This window comes from Eleutherodactylus coqui, chromosome 1 (genome assembly GCF_035609145.1).
Source record: "Eleutherodactylus coqui strain aEleCoq1 chromosome 1, aEleCoq1.hap1, whole genome shotgun sequence".
NCBI lineage: Eukaryota > Metazoa > Chordata > Amphibia > Anura > Eleutherodactylidae > Eleutherodactylus > Eleutherodactylus coqui.
The window spans coordinates 167,644,624-167,661,138 of record NC_089837.1 but is presented as its reverse complement, the minus strand read 5'-3'; the positions used below and the strand labels follow the sequence as shown (position 1 = coordinate 167,661,138).

General features: G+C 42.5%; 1 protein-coding gene across 2 annotated transcripts in view; it reads right to left on the bottom strand.

Annotated features, from left to right (window-relative positions):
* Positions 1-1,284: 1,284 nt before the first annotated feature.
* KBTBD11 (kelch repeat and BTB domain containing 11) overlaps positions 1,285-16,515 on the bottom strand; it is a 35,261-nt gene continuing 20,030 nt past the window's right edge. For both annotated transcript variants that reach the window (XM_066590343.1, XM_066590352.1), the window contains exon 2: positions 1,285-4,048. In XM_066590343.1, coding sequence (XP_066446440.1) covers positions 1,372-3,321 — 1,950 coding nt within the window. In that variant the 5' untranslated portion in view covers positions 3,322-4,048 and the 3' untranslated portion in view covers positions 1,285-1,371. The remainder of the gene's footprint in view (positions 4,049-16,515) is intronic.

Below are 16,515 nucleotides of genomic sequence, written 5' to 3'. Positions count from 1 at the left end.
GGGAAGAGGTGAGTATATGACTATTTCTTATGTTACTGTATGGGAAAGGGGTTGTACTGAGATATTAAAACTCGGGCCATCCCTTTTAGGGCTTAGTCACAAGGGCGCATCGGCGCTCGTGTTACTGCACGAAGAAGACAGCCGCACTTCAAGACGGACGTCTCTCTGCAGCACCGGAAGAAAGAACATATGACTGGCAATGGAACCGCTCACATGCTCTTTCTTCCGGCGCTGCAGTGCGGCCATCTTTTAGTGCAGGAACATGGGCGCCGATGCGCCCGTGTGACTAAGCACTTAAAGATATGCATCTTTTGTGTTCCAGAAAATCATGGTGATGTATGGTTTTTAATACATCATATAAACTGGTATTGAAATATAAACCTGCCAAATGAATGCTAAAAGGTCTGCACAATGGGAGCCTATAGGCAGGATATTGTCGGACACAGACCAAAAGCAAGATGTGAACAGATCCTAAGAAAGGCATTAAATAGCATGCATGGTGGTTTCAAGACAATGTAACGTGATGATGACCCATTCAGTAACACAAGTATTATAGAAGAGGCATGCTTTTTATTACTATGGGTTATGTATAAGAAAGGTGCAAATAAGAAACAGTGGTGCTGCCCATACTGAGAAATAATTCAGATTAGAATAGGGGCGTAGTTATAAGAGGTGAAGAGGTAGCAGTCACAACCAGGCTGGTGCCTAAGGGGACCACAAATAATAATAATATAAATGGATATTAGAAGGTGGGATAAGAAAAGTGATGCTGTTATCCAGTTGTCTTAGGCACACATTCAGTAGCTTTTATTTTGTGACCCAGTGTGTCATCACATTATGCATCTAATTTTGAGGGTTTTGAACAAAGTAGTGCACATAAGAGCAGTAATCTTGTCTATGACCACAAACCATAGTCGCTGTCAATCCGCTAACTGGTTATCGTTGACTGCACCATTGTTTCTCATCGACACTCTTCACTGTCAGTAGCGATATCATCACTAGAGTATATGGATAACTTCAGCATTAACTGAAGTGTATAACATTTTAGTTTCTGACATCTCTACATTTTAGCAGCTTTTTTAAACCATATCAGATGTTCCCATCACACATCGCCATCACATTGTAAACACAGAACGATAACTACTACATGCAAATACCTCCTTCGTAAAGATCTGTAGGCTGGTTCTAATTTACAAAAAAAATGCCTGTTATATGTATATTCACATATTCATGATTTTTGTACAGTGATAGACATGCATTTGTGGAAATATTGTGAACCCGGTATGAATGTATTTAGTCAATGAAACAAGAAGACATTTAAAACATGCTAATAAAGTAAAACACATACACAATATAACCGTGGTCATAAAGTTATGACTTATTCTCAGGCAAAGAGAGAACAAATGGAAACAGGACCCCTTTTGCTTCTTCTGGTGATGGAAAGAGCTCAAGCTCACAGCTAGCCATTTCTCCTCCAGTTCCTTCTGGTGGCAGTGGCACTCTCAGTGTTACAGATCTGTTCAAACAATAGATGTTGCCTCCAATGACAGTACAACGAAATGGCAAGCTGGGAGGTGGCGGCCCTGGACCAGGGCGTAGGTTGACTCCCTCACTCCAGTGCCTAGCCATTGAATTGTAGGTGAAAACACTAAGACCATGCTCACGACTGACATCAAATCGGTAGATGCAGCCTTTGTGGGATACCATGCCAGCAGAGCGTCGCCGGCTGTTGTTGTAAGGGCATTCTTGCCATTCATTACGTTTTGGATCATATTTGAGCAAACGGTAAAATAGAGTTCCACCGGATACATATATCTCACCATTGCATGTTGTAGCTTCATGAGCCACAGCAAATGCACCCTTAGGTAATGAAGCTACTGCGCTCCAACGATCCAGACGAGGATCATATTTTTCCACTGTGAAGAGGCACTCTCCACCAATAGCATACAAATAGCCATCAAGAGCTACTAATTTTAACTGTGAGCGTGGCTGGGAGAGTGGTCGGACTTTATCCCAGGTGTCAGTCAAAGGGTTGTAGCAAAATACCTGGTCACAAAGTTTTGCTTTATCACCACTACCTTTAATACCCCCAGCAATAAACAAATAGTTATATAAAACACATACTCCACAACCTTTAGTATTTGCCTCCTCTGGAATCTTTGTCAGAGACTGCCATCGCTTAGAGTTTGCTGTGAAGCAATGGACTTGATAAGTAGTTCCATCATCGTCAATGGACACAATTGATGAAGGACTCTGGGGTCTACTACTCTCTCGGCTCTGAGGTCTACTGCTACTGCTCATTCGTTCAAAAGCATCATTAATTTCTGCCACCACCAAACATTGTTTTCCATCCATTCGACGTTGTAAAATTAAGTCTCGTTCTGCACCTGTCAGTCTCCCATAGACATTTGGGTCTCTAAGAACCTGTAGGAAATGGTCACTCATAAATTTGTAAGCAGCTTCCTTGAGCTCATTCAGCCTTTGCTTTTTTGCAATATAGAGTATTTGATAGCAGTTCTTCAGTGATATCTGGGACCTCATACTATCCATGGCACATTGCACAGCACACGGGATTTGTAGGAACTTTGCCCCGCTGATTACCTCTACCACATTTTCCTGCTTAACTTCCAGTTTGGAGCTGTAAATATAATCCACAAGCAACTGCAAAGTCTGGTAACTTATACCTTTAATTTTAAGAATGTCTCTTGATGAACGGGCCCTAAAATAATCACTCTTCTCAGCTAAAATGGATTTATGTGCTTTAATCCTTTGCCCGCCAGTCACTTCAATCACCAGGTCTGGTTGACTCAGGAGTTCAGTGTTATTTCTCTCCAGGTTACCCCCAGATCCACCAAAATTAGCTTCAGTAGGGCCAAAATCTGCATTGCGTTGTCTTGCACTCGCTGGCAGATATTCACTGATCGAAACAGATTCAGATAAACTTCTTTCCTCGCCATCCTCTTCCAATTCCGATACACTGTTCATATCCCACTGACTTCCGCACAATGCTATGCTACCTTCACTCAGTGGTTCAGAAACTGATATGTCCTCAGCATCGTTATAAGTTACTTGCCTAGAAATTTCCAAACTATGCATAGTCTGCACAACGGTGTCAGACCCAAGACTGTAGCCACCGTTAGTGTGGGGTAAACTGTCTTTTTGACTGCTGTGTGCAAGCTTTCCAGAACTTTCACTTGCCTCCAACCCATCTGCAGGGGGCCCACTGTACTCACATGTCCTCTTTGCAGAGGTCCCGGAGTGCTGTCCATCATTTACTTTCAAATCACTGGGATAAGGAGCAATAGACAATGAGGTATCCATATTCGTCGTCTCTTGAAACGGCAGTCACATAACCTCGCTGCTTTTGCAGTTGATTCTGTTGTGTCACTGTTGTTTTTCTGGCATTACACCAGATACGGTTTGTTTCAACACTGCGCCTTTCACAGACTGCTGATCTTGATTCTGAGAGCCGAGAGGTGTGTCAGGACTGCACCAGTTCCCCATAAGACTGAACTCCTGAACTTCTCCGTATGTTCAGCTTCTAATGTTTGCTCAGAGAGGACTGCTTTATTTTTCTTGCTATCCAGTTCCAATTTGCAGAATTTAGTCCGATCTCTGTTTTTAGTGTTACTGAAGCAGAATTCTATTCCAGAAAATACCTTAAAAATCAAAACTGCAGTTCACAATGTATTTATCCTGTTCTGCACATTCTGCAAAGTTAGAAGAGTGGCTCAACTTTAATCTGAACGACTGCTAAATGAGGGATTACTCCAGTATATCCAGTATCTTCTACACTCAGGACTGCGGACTATTAGGTCAAAGGATGTTACACTGTTCAGGCATCCTTCAGCTGCAGAAATCTCACAGGAATGAGTCACATTTGATTATCTTTAAGGTGACACTTGCAGGACGGATATAATTCCCTTCAGAAGTTAAGCAGCTTTCAATTAAGAGCGTTCATTGCATGTATTCCACGGTATCAGGTGTATCACGCTGTTAAAATATTTGCTTCACTAATTAGAATTTTTTATTTCAGTTTTTCACGGTCCTATGTAATAAAGAAAACAAAAGAGACTTAGAATGCTGAAACATATGAAAGCACATTATATGACATTAGCTCATAGAATGCATTTTAATGAACCAAATACAAAGCCAACATTATTCCGCATACCCTCCTAGAGTCAATCTATAGGAATGTAGTCAAATCAAGATGCAAGAAGCGGAGTGACAGGTTAATGAAGTGGAAATGTATTGTGTTACTGTAAAAAGATTTCTATGCATTGCCATCTTTATCCGACAAGTTATCTGGTATGAAGTGTTTGTGTGAACAGAAGAAACTGATTTATATAGTCAGGAAATTGCCCCTATTCCACTAGATTTTCCTTGGCCCTAGTCATCTGTTATCACTGGAGGAAAGGTAGAACTCATCATATTATATAACATCTGCATTCTCAGGTGGTGAAATACTCTATACTGATAGGCACAGTATTTTTCGCACGTACACGGATATTTTTCAGTTACCAAAAGGTAGAAAATCCCACCCCCTCAACACCAAAAAATGTAGCTAAAGGCTTTCTGTGCATTATACAGAATATTATTGGTCATTTATTGTTAGATGCAGTAATAGCCACAGATAATTAAGAATTACAGTAAGGATGCCCAATACACACATATTATATGTTGCTTTATTTTACAGGCTGTCCAGACAGCGGGTTGCGATGCTCTGTGGCTTCGCCAATACATGCTCTGTGGCAGAAAAATGGCAGTCTTCTTGACTGTGAGCTATAGGTGTTTGCTGTCAGGGTGTGCTGCTGGCATATTAGCCTTTTACTCTCCATCTTCACACCATTCGCAGCCTAATTGGTTGTTTGGATTTCCTCATTCACGGTGATTGGTTATTTGGGTTGGCTGATTCACAGTGATTGGTTATTTGAGTTGGCTGATTCACTGTGATTGGTTATTTGGTTTGGCTGATTCACAGTGATTGGTTGTTTAGGTTGGGTCGTGTAGCGGTGGGGAGTAAAAGAAAAATTTTGCGTGCTGCTGGGATCTGTAGTACTAAGGTTCCTAGCAGCACACCTTCACAGGGGAGGGGTTATTCTCCAGCAGCCAATCCCCTTTAGTCTACAGCACATAAAAAACAGCATTGCTCAGTAGTTGATGCTGGTCATTGAAAAAGACAGTAATTGTCGAAACGCGTAGCTAGAATAAAGTAAAACTTTCTTTCACAGCGCAGGAATTTTTCGTTTTTTTTCACGTAAATCTTCTTGACTGTGAGCTATAGGTGGTCGCTGTCAGGGTGTGCTGCTGGCATATTAGCCTCTTACTCCCCAACTTCACACCATTCGCAACCTGATTGGTTGCTTGGATTTCCTCATTCACGGTGATTGGTTATTTGGGTTGGCTGATTCACGGTGATTGGTTTTTAAGTTGGCTGATTCACAGTGATTGGTTATTTGGTTTGGCTGATTCACAGTGATTGGTTGTTTAGGTTGGCTCGTGTAGTGGTGGGGAGTAAAAGGCTAATATGCGCGCTGCTGGAATCTGTACTACTAAGGTTCCTAGCAGCACACCTTCACAGGGGAGGGATTATTATCCAGCAGCCAATCCCCTTTAGTCTACAGCACATAAAAACCAGCATTGCTCAGTAGTTGATGCTGGTCATTGTACTGTTTGGATATACCTGTTTTGTGCCCGCGCAGAGCTGTGTTTGCATGTAGGTCTGTTGTGTCTCTCTGCTTCCCAAAGACAGGTTGGACACCTGTAATCCTTGTCTGTATCTATGCAGATCCCCTCTTCCCTTCCCCTGACAGGTGTGGCCTCCAGACATCTTATGTCTTGTCTGTGTGTCAGTTGGTGGATCCCTGACACAGTTCCCTATGTCAGCTCCATGGCTGACTGTCTATCCCCCTTGTATGAGAACACTTTTAGACTTGCTGTAGAGTTTCATCTGTGTGCATGTGAGCTCTGGGTGGAGTCCGTGTTGTACGCTCTACCTGTTGTAGTCCTGTGTGAGCAGTCCTGTGCAGTGCTCATTATGTCTCTGTTTGTGGTGTGACCAGGTTATATGTGTGGGGGCTGCATGAAAGGTTGTGATGCAGCTTGTTGTGTAACCTGTGTCCTGTTGTCTGTGCTGTTGCAGCTTGCTGTGTGACTTGTCCTGTTGGCTGTGCTGTTGCAGCTTGCGGTGTGAACTGTATCCGGTGTCACTGGACTCCTATTAGGTGTAGGGACTAGCGGTATAGCCAGGAGCCATGAAGTGGCCCGCTAGCTTCCATGTTTTGATCAAAATGTCAAGTAATACCTGGTATTTATATATAGCTTAACACCTGCTACTAGTGGTTGCATTTTGGCTGCTGTATGCTGTGTTTTCTGGCTCTGTGTGTCTTCTTGTTTTGTCCACTTGTCCCTGTCATGTGGCATGTGTATGTGTCCTGTTCTGGTGTGTGGTTCCTAGGAGTAGCTAGGGCACAGATACGAAGACCGCTGGGCCGCCCTTTATTGGGGCGATGTCCCCTCTCAGGTAGGGCCATGTCATCCTCCCTGTGGTTCAGGGCTAGTTGTCTGAAACCTGTGTATATTCTATTAATCACAATCGTATGGGCCCTGTACTTAGTTGCCCACACAATTTTAACAGTAGCATGGATATCACCCTAGACTACTGTTAGTTGGAAGCTGTGTATGGTGATGGCAATATGATGCGCCACCACGTGGTTGGAAGTAGCTGCAGGGAGAGGATGAAAAGTAGAGTTTTTTGCACCAATGGGAAGAGTGTGGTTGGTCTGCATGCAATGTCTATTGAAGCTACTGTCTATGAGATTGTTAGGCCTGGGGCTAGCAGTGAGAAGGTGATTGTAGACACTGGTTCATTGAGAGAAGTGTTAGTAGACTGGAAACTGGAGAAGCTTGCCCACTGAAGAATTTTAGTCGGCAGGAAACTGGAAGATATGATGCGGAGCCTGGGAAAAAATTTGTGCAAAGGGTCACTTGCTGCCTATGAGGGAAATGGTTCAGCTGCTTCATTGTGTGGGGCCTTGCAAAAGTGTCATGGGGAGCAGACAGTGAGCGTTTAATACATTTATTAATGACCTGGTAGAAGGATTGCACAGTACAATATCAATATTTACAGATGATACAAAACTACGTACAGTAATTAAAGAGAGGACACAAAGTGGTTGCAAGTAGATCTGGATAAGTTGGTGACCTGGGTCAAAAAGTGACAAATGACCTTTAACACTGATAAATGTAAAGTTATACCATTGTCAATAGGAAATACTTGTCACCATTACACACCAAATGGGAAACCACTATGAACACTGACATGGAAAGGGACTTGGGGATTTGAATCTTAACTGGAGCAACCAGTGTCAGGCAGCTGCTGCCAAGGCAGATAGGATCATGGAGTGCATCAAAAGAGGTCTAGGGGCACATGATGAGAACATTGTTCTTCCACTTACAAGTCACAGGTCAGACTATACATGGCATATTGTGTACAGTGTTGGGAATCGATACTCAAGAAGGATATATCAGAGCTTGCGCAGGTTCAAAGGTGGGCAGCTAAAGTAATAAATGGTATGAGCGGACTACAATGAGATTATTTAGTTTAGAAAATTAGACAGCTGAGGGGCAACCTAATAACTATGTATGGATATATCAGCGGAAAATAGAGAGATCTTTCCAATGATCTGTTTATACCCAGGACTGTGACTGTAACAAGAGAGGCATCCTCTACATCTACAGGAAAGAAGGTTTCCACACCGACACAGAAGGGGTTCTTTATGGTAAGAGCAGTGAGACTATGGATCTCTCTGCCTGAGAACGTGGTTATGACTAATTCGATAAACGGGTTTAAGAGAGGCCTGGATGTTTTTCTTGAGCATTAACATATTATTTGTTATAGTCAATAATAGTGTTCAAGAAGTTGTTGAATGGACATATGCCTTTTTTCGGCCTTACATACTGTTATATCTCAGGCAGATATGCAAATGATTAAGAGTTGTGGCATGATTAGATGAATGGTGTTGTGACCTGAAATTCTAAAATTGGGTCCACCGTTGGCCTATAATAAGGCTCTCAGAGAAACTACTTGTTTGTAGTGACCTCTTTCTCTGCTTGTTTATTACTTGTTGACTAGAGATGAGCGAGCATACTCGCTAAGGGCAATTGCTTGAGCGAGCATTGCCCTTAGCGAGTACCTGCTCGCTCGACAGAAAAGGTTTGTCTGCTGGCACGGGTGACAGGTGAGTTGTGGCAGTGAGCAGGGGGAGCGGGGGGGGGGGGAGAGAGAGATCTAAGATGGTCTAAGGGAAGGTCATCGCATAGGACAGTCGGTCACTCCTAGTACTGGTACAAAGCACAATAATAGCTCTGCGATATGTTCAGAATATCCTACAGCCACATGCGTTCCTCTCAATGCAGGGCTTTCAAGAGGCATTTTCCAGCAGGATAATGCTCGGCCACACACAGCATGGGTGGCATAAGAATGCCTTTACAACATTGCCACACTTCCCTGGCCTTCCCGGTCACTAGATTTATCACCAATAGAACATGTATAGGACCATCTGGGATGGCCAATTTTGACATCCTACGAGTTTGCACAATCTACAGGCTCAGTTACAGCAAATGTGGAGCAATATGCCGCAGGATACCATGTGGAAACTGTATGCCTTTATACCCACCCGTATCACATGTGGCATCCAAGCTAGAGACGGCCCAACACATTACTAGAGCCTCCCTTCAAGTGTTCAGTTTTCCACAATAAATTATCCTTTTGCTCTTATATTGTAATCACTTAAATTAATGTTACAATCATACACAAAAAGTTTAATTCAATTCCGACAACTCCTTTTAGGTGTTTTTTTTTTGACAATGAGTGTATTCCGGACTGTCGCTCCAGCCTTTTTATCTCTACTACCTCAGTTACACATATACTAGAAAGTAACATTTTCTGCCTTAAACGGGTAGTCCAGTCTTTTTGAACTCTGGATAGGCCATCAATAGTTGATGGATAGAGGTCCAACATTCGGAAGCTAATTATCCAGTCCGCTGTCCAGTGAAACAGTGTCGGATGTTGTCATCAGCAAACTGGAGACTAAGTGAGAGCATTGACTTTACTGCCATTGAAATCAATGGGAGCACTGTTAACAGGAGCCTGCCCCTGTTACGGACATCCTGGGTAAGAAGTGGAATAGCAGCACTGCGCTCCTACTTCCTCCTCTGACTGCTGATGAGAACTTTCGGCTTTGCTGCACTGGACAGAAGATCAGATGATAAATGAGGGTCAGAGGATAGGTTATCAGTTGCAAAGAGTCTGGAATACCTCTTTAAAGGGTAATTTCATCTCACACACATCCTGTCCCCTAGATACTGTCACTACAAATATAATGTGCTGTAACGGTGGTAAAGGAACCCTCCTTTCTATAGATAGGCCAGACTCTCATAAATGTCTAAGTCTGAAAACCCCTTTTAGGGCTCCTACCCACTAGCAATATGTTTTCTTGCGATACGAGAGCGAATAAAAACGCATGATTATGAAACCAATGAGTTTAAATGGTTTTATATTTATTTGCGATATTTTCACTGTAGCCTCGCAGCGCTAAGTAAAATCCGTGCTATGTCCCATTGTTTTCAATGAGGCCGATGGCAGCAGCGCCAGCCCCATTGAAAACATAGGGAGTATATCACAGTCCCCTGACACAGCTGTGCCAGCTATGGCAGGGGATTCCTTCACCCACACGAGGACCGCAGGGATGAAGGAATCCCCAGCCACAGCTGTCAGAGCATCCACAATGCTATCCCATTGCTTTCCATGGGGCCGGCGCTGCTGCCACCCCATAGAAAGCAATGGGTTTGGCACAACCCCCGAAGCAATAATTTTCGGGAAGGGCTTGAAATATAAGCCCTTTCCTGAAAATCAGCCCTACCTGTCAAAAATTTTTTACTCACCTAGAAGAGCTGTCTGGCTCTTCTCTCTGGCCCCGGCAGTCATCTTCTGTCTTCTGGAGGCCGTGGATTGAAAATCAGCTGCCTCCAGAAAGCGCTGCCTCTAATTGGCTGAGCGCCGTGACCAATCACAGGCAGCGCCCAGCCGTCATTGAATGACAACTGAGCGCTGCCTGTGATTGGTCACAGCGCTCAGCCAATCACAGGCAGGGCTCAGCCATTCATTGAAATTCCGCTTGTGTGAGCTTGGCTTTAAGGGAAGTAGGGAAACAACGTACAGTGACACAATTTATTCATTTGTAACACATATCAGTATGATATCGCATATATAAATATACCGCATTGGAGCAAATTGATACGTTACAATGCTATACAGTAATATATATTCTTCTATATATTTGTCAATGTCTGTATTGTTTGTTCAGTCTAGCCCTGCTGGAGCCACCAATCATTGGCTCATTTTGTCCTTCCTAATTCCGCCTTGGATGTCTGTGAGGATAACAGTTTGCAAAAATAATATGTCCCCAGACAGGAGTACATGGAGCAAATTTATGAACACCGGCCCTCATTTATCAAAACTGTCTAACAGGAAATCAACAAACAGTAAAAAACTGTTTTCGGTAACCATAGCAACCAATCACAGAGCAGCTTTCATTTTACCTCATCACTAAGAGGATTAAATACTGTTGCCCATAGCAACCAATCACAGAGCAGATTTCATTTTATCTCAGCACTGAGGATTGAAAACTGTTGCCCATAGCAACCAATTACAGCACAGTTTTTTTTTTACCTTAGCACTAAGAGGATAACAGAATAACAAATGAAAGCTGAGTTATAATTGGTTGCTATTGGCAACAAAAAATGCCAAATTTTACTCAAATCAGACTACAACTGGGGATTTGTAAATGGCCCAAACAAACAGATTTTGTGTTTTAAATGTCACGTTTTGTATTGCACACGTTCTGTATCGGGTACCCGTACTAGAATATATATATATATAATATTGTAAGTTATGTAACTCTATAACAATTCTTTCTCCTTTTTGACATATAATAGGGTGTGTGACCCCTCCTTAGGATGCTAGAATGTCTTATGACTAATAGGAAACAATGGGAACAGTCATAGGTGTCATGTACATCCAACGATGAAGCAATTTCTTCTTGACATAACTAGATAAGATCTTTCCATGATTTGACAAGAGTGTAGCAGCTAATATAGGGATTATGATAATCACATGTAAATATTATGATGTGCTGCCAACTTTAGTAACAGAACGCATACTATGAACTACAGAGAAAAAAAAGGTGTGACTGGACTCACATACAGAAGGCGCATGACATACGGCTACAGGCCATCATTACGCTGCAGACACAACCAGATCGTTTTGTTTAAAATTGCAAAAGAATATTTCCTCATAAACTGTAACATTTGTGTAATATCTCACCAGACTTGATAAAGCTGAAGGCCGTGAAATGGCCCTCCGCATCTTACTGTTCCCACTGTGAAGGTCAAAGAATCCAGTGCAAAGGTAAATCAGTCAGAAAAACCGAAAGCAATGACTTGTCTGGTTAATGCATGGAAAGTGTCAAGAGAATGAATTCCCAAGGGGTCTACTAGTCGGGGGAACTTAGAAGTCTGCCTCTTCCTATTTCACCTACATTTAAGCTAATAATACTATTAGCACTTTCAAGCTTAGAGGTTTTTTTTTGTCTGACCTAAGTTTCACAGCTGCAGCCTAATTATTATTTTTTTGCTGATCTTCGGTGAACATGCTGGGCTCCAAATGTCAAGGCAAGCTTTTGAAAGGAATTTAGAAATTAGCAGATCTCACTTTGAGGTTCTGAAAAGCCGGGTCTACTAACCTATACCAAAGTCTGGTTTGCTTTCGAAAGCTTGCCTCGATGTTTGGAGACCATATTTACTTTAGCCCTGTAAAAAAAATACTAAAAACATCCATCAAGGCTAAAAGAGAGGAAAAACATATTCACCAAAGATTTAGCTAAAAGCTTCCTGCACTTGCTATAATATCAATATACCAGTATTTAATTTATTCAGTCTTTAAATTTGTGCACCCTACTGCCACATTCTATCTTTAGGCCTTAGGCCGCTTTCACATGGGCAACAAAATCACGCGACTTTCTCGCAATGCGACAGCGGTACAAATCGAATCTTTGTGAAGCCCGTGCTTTCCAATGGGTTCCTTTACATTAGCGATGTTTTGTCTAATGCAATATTGTGAGAGAAAAAAATCTCAGCATGCTCTATACTGCCACGATTTGCGATGTTTTGTAGCCCATGTCTCCCTATGGAGCCTCCTAGTTTATCACATCTCACGAACTAGCAATTTTCAAGAGATGCGATGCTTTTCCCTACCTCTAAAATAAGCCCTAGCTGCATTTCCAGAATATAAAATAGAATACTTACCTAGCAGGCACGGTCCGGGTCCTCTTGCTGCTCTCCGGAGCTTCGCCGTGGCGTCCTGCAATGCTCGTTCACCCGTAGATGATCATTTCCTGGTTGTTTTTCACACCTACAGGAGGCGATGGCTCTGATTGGTTCATCCTGGACTACTCAGCCAATCAATGCAGCACTCAATGAACCAATGCAAGGGCTGTGATTGGTTCATCCAGTTCTGCATTGATTGGTTCTTCAAACTCTGCTCAGGCAATCACATTGTGGCATTGATTGGCCAATTTATAAATCCCGCCTCCACAACGTGACGGGTTCTTCAAACTCTGCTCAGTCAATCAATGCAGAGCTGGATGAACCAATCACAGCCATCTCATTGGTTCTTCAAGCATTGCATTTATTGGCTGAGTAGCGCTGGATGAACCAATCAGAGCCATCGCTTCCTGGAAGCAGGATTTTTGAAGTCAGGAAGTGATCTTCTGTGGGCTACGAGGACTGCAGGATGCTCCGGAGAGCAGCAGGAGGGTCCTAACCATGCCTGCTAGATAAATATTTCCTTTTTAAGGGAGTGTAGCTAGGGCTTATTTTAGGGGTAGGGCTTAACCTTCTCACAATAAAATCGCACAATTTTATCACTGGCAGCAGCGAAACGATGCACGATTTTTCACAAGAAAAACACGTCATTGACGTTACAAAATCACAGGAACATTGGTTTGATATTGCCGTGATATTGTAGCACCGATATCACTGTCACCCATGTGAAAGAGGCCTTAAAGTTAAAGTATACAATTGGGCAGATTTAGGGTCATTTTATATTGAAAGATTAGCATTCAGATTTTCAGTGGATCATGGGAATCAGAAAGATAACCATTCTTTGTAAATGTCTGCACAATCTGAACGACGAACAAATCATTCATTGTTCGGATCATGCACGCATAAAAATCAAATGACGATCGTTCTGTCTAAACAGGCAGTTGTTCATCTAGGAACGACTGACTGCCTGTTTACTGTGAACGATCTTCAGCCTGCTTTGCCTCCAGTTACTGAGTGATGATCGCCTTTGTGTAAAAGCACAAAAGCGATTATCGCTGGGCACTTCTGTGTTTGACAGTTATACCAAGTCAAAGGGCCTTTACTACTAGACAATGAAAACTTAGGCTAGGCAGTCTTAATATGTGTGAAGCTGCTGCTGCTTCTGATGGCATGCTACAGAGAGATAGGGGAGCAGGATCTTCACTCCTCTGTGTGTATTGTGTATGGGAGACATTATTGAAATCTCCAATCACTCTGATCCTTGCTTCAGAGAAGACTGACAGAGATGGAGCACGCAAAAGGGGAACATTGGTGATAATTGCAAGTTACGAGTCATATGATGGCCAGATATAGTGTTATCCTTCATGTACACGCATGATAGTTTATTCTGAAGATATCTGAAACAACAGGTACACTTTCTTACAAAAAGCAAGTACATTAAAGGGGTTGTCTCACGCCGAAACGTTTTTTTTTTTTTTTCAATTTTGTTCGTCGTGAGACAAACACAAGGGATGGGTTAAAAAAAAAAACGTTTAGTACTTACCCGAATCCCCGCTCTGCGGCGACTTCTTACTTACCTTACCAAGATGGCTGCCGGGATCTTCACCCACGATGCACCGCGGGTCTTCTCCCATGGTGCACCGTGGGCTCTGTGCGGTCCATTGCCGATTCCAGCCTCCTGATTGGCTGGAATCGGCACACGTGACGGGGCGGAGCTACGAGGACCAGCTCTCCGGCACGAGCGGCCCCATTCACCACGGAGAAGACCGCACAGCGCAAGCACGTCTAAAATCGCCAGAAGACGGGGAATTTAGACGGATCCATGGCGACGGGGACGCTAGCAACGGAGCAGGTAAGTGAATAACTTCTGTATGGCTCATATTTAATGCACGATGTACATTACAAAGTGCATTAATATGGCCATACAGAAGTATATAACCCCACTTGATTTCATGAGACAACCCCTTTAACTGAACTCCACTTTCGTTTATTTGTGCAAAAAATATGTGCAGCAAAATAATTCTTCATTGGAAGCAATAAAAAAGTGAATAAAGGGGTTTTCCAGGACTTTTATTTGGATGACAAATCCTCAAGATAGGCCATCAATAGTTCATCGGCAGGGTGCGGTGATCAGGATCCCTGGTAATTAGATGATATCGGCCAAAAGTGAGATCAGATTAAAAACAAAGAGACATGTCAATATTTTCCTGTATTCAGTTTCAAATCCATTTATCATTTTGGAAATGACTATATATGTCCTAAAGGTGCACTGCGTGAACTCAACAACAACAAAGAACAGTCAGGGCACTAAGGATTTCTGTGGTTCAGTAAATAGTTAAAAGGCTTGTCAGTAACCTCAGCCCCCAGTTTATGTATTAGCCTCCAAAACAACCATTAGGTGGGACAATGTAGTATTCGTGCTGAGATTGCTTGTCTCCTACAGGGTAGGCGACATTAGTTCCAGGCCTATTAACTCAAGCAGAACAGAATGTACAAAGTTTAGCTACTTTTTCCCCTTAATAAGGGTGTCTATCCCTGAATAACCCCCGCTGCTATTCAGTGACAAAGTCTTCATATAACTAGAATAGCGGAGAGCAATAAACAAAGCTCTTGATAAATTGGTTGTGACTTCTGCTCGTTGAGACCCTGCAATAACTGTGTACACACTGGGCAGGAGTTTTTATTCCCTGCTGGTTTCATTGGAAGAGCTGACATATTAGGAAGTGACTTCTCTATTATTCATAAATATTTGGAACTATTAAGAGTAAAATCAATTTCGCTTTTGTATTAGCAAGACATTTAACACAGTTAATGATCTAGAATATGACTCATTGTGTCCATTCCTGTCGGTACAGTTAAGGATAATAAGAAAAAAAGTGTTAAATGAGGGCCCGCTGCTTCTCACCAATAGAATATTGTAAAGCCTCAAGGACAAATACTTTAAGTTACATGGAACATATTAATCCTTATAGCGACACACATATACCTCGTTTATGGATCCCAGAAACTGTGATATTTCCATTGTAAGCAGTGAGTAAACCTAAGAAAAATTTGTCTAGATGATGTTTGCCGTTCTCCACCCCGCCACCGCTCCCAGGTTTGCTGCTCTGCAAGCTGCCTATGCAACCTTAGTGGGCTGCCAGGACCTGCATGTCAGACGGCTGAGCAGCCAATCAGCTACAGGGGCGTAACCGGACTGTCAGTTTTGTCTCCACCAGTTCTTCCTGGTGGTGACAAGATACAATAATACCTATAAGGACTGCACAGTAAATATCAATATTTGCAGAAGATACAAAACTATACAAGATAATAATACAAAGGAGGACAATATATGGCTACAAACGGACCTAAATAAGTTGGGGGCTTGGGTAGAAAAATGGCAAATGAAGTTTAATATTGATAAATGTAAGGTTATGCACATGGGCAGGAGAAACGGATGCCACCAATATACACTAAATGGGGTACTACTAGGGAAAAGTGATATGGAAAAAGACCTGGGGGTACTACGGTAGTGGACTGTAGATTTAACTGGAGCAATCAATGCGAGTCAGCTGCTGCAAACGCAAATAAAGTCTTGGGGTGCATTAAAAGAGGTATAGTGGCAAGGAACGAGAACATTATTCTTCCACTATATAAGGCACTTGTCAGGCCTCAGATGGAATACTGTGTAGAGTTCTGGACACCGGTGCTCAGGAAAGATGTTGCAGTGTTTAAGGGGGTTCAAATAAGGGTAACTAAATTAATAAACGGAATGAGAGGACTGGAATACCCAGAGAGGCTATCAGAATTGGGATTATTCACTATGGAAAAAAGACGGCTAAGGGGCAACCAAATTACTATGTATAAGTACATTAATGGACAATACAAGAATCTCTTCCACGATCTGTTTATATGCCGGACTGTGACGGTATCAAGAGGGCATCCTCTCCATTTAAAGGAAAGAAGGTTTAATCACCAAAAAAGAAGGGGGTTCTTTACTGTAAGAGCAGGGAGACTGTGGAACTCTGCCTGAAGACGTGGTGATGGCAAAAATTGATAGAGGAGTTTATGAGGGGACCAGACATCTTTTTAGAGAACTATGATATTACAGGATATAGATGTTAGGTGATCAGGGTCTTGGAATTAGGTAGG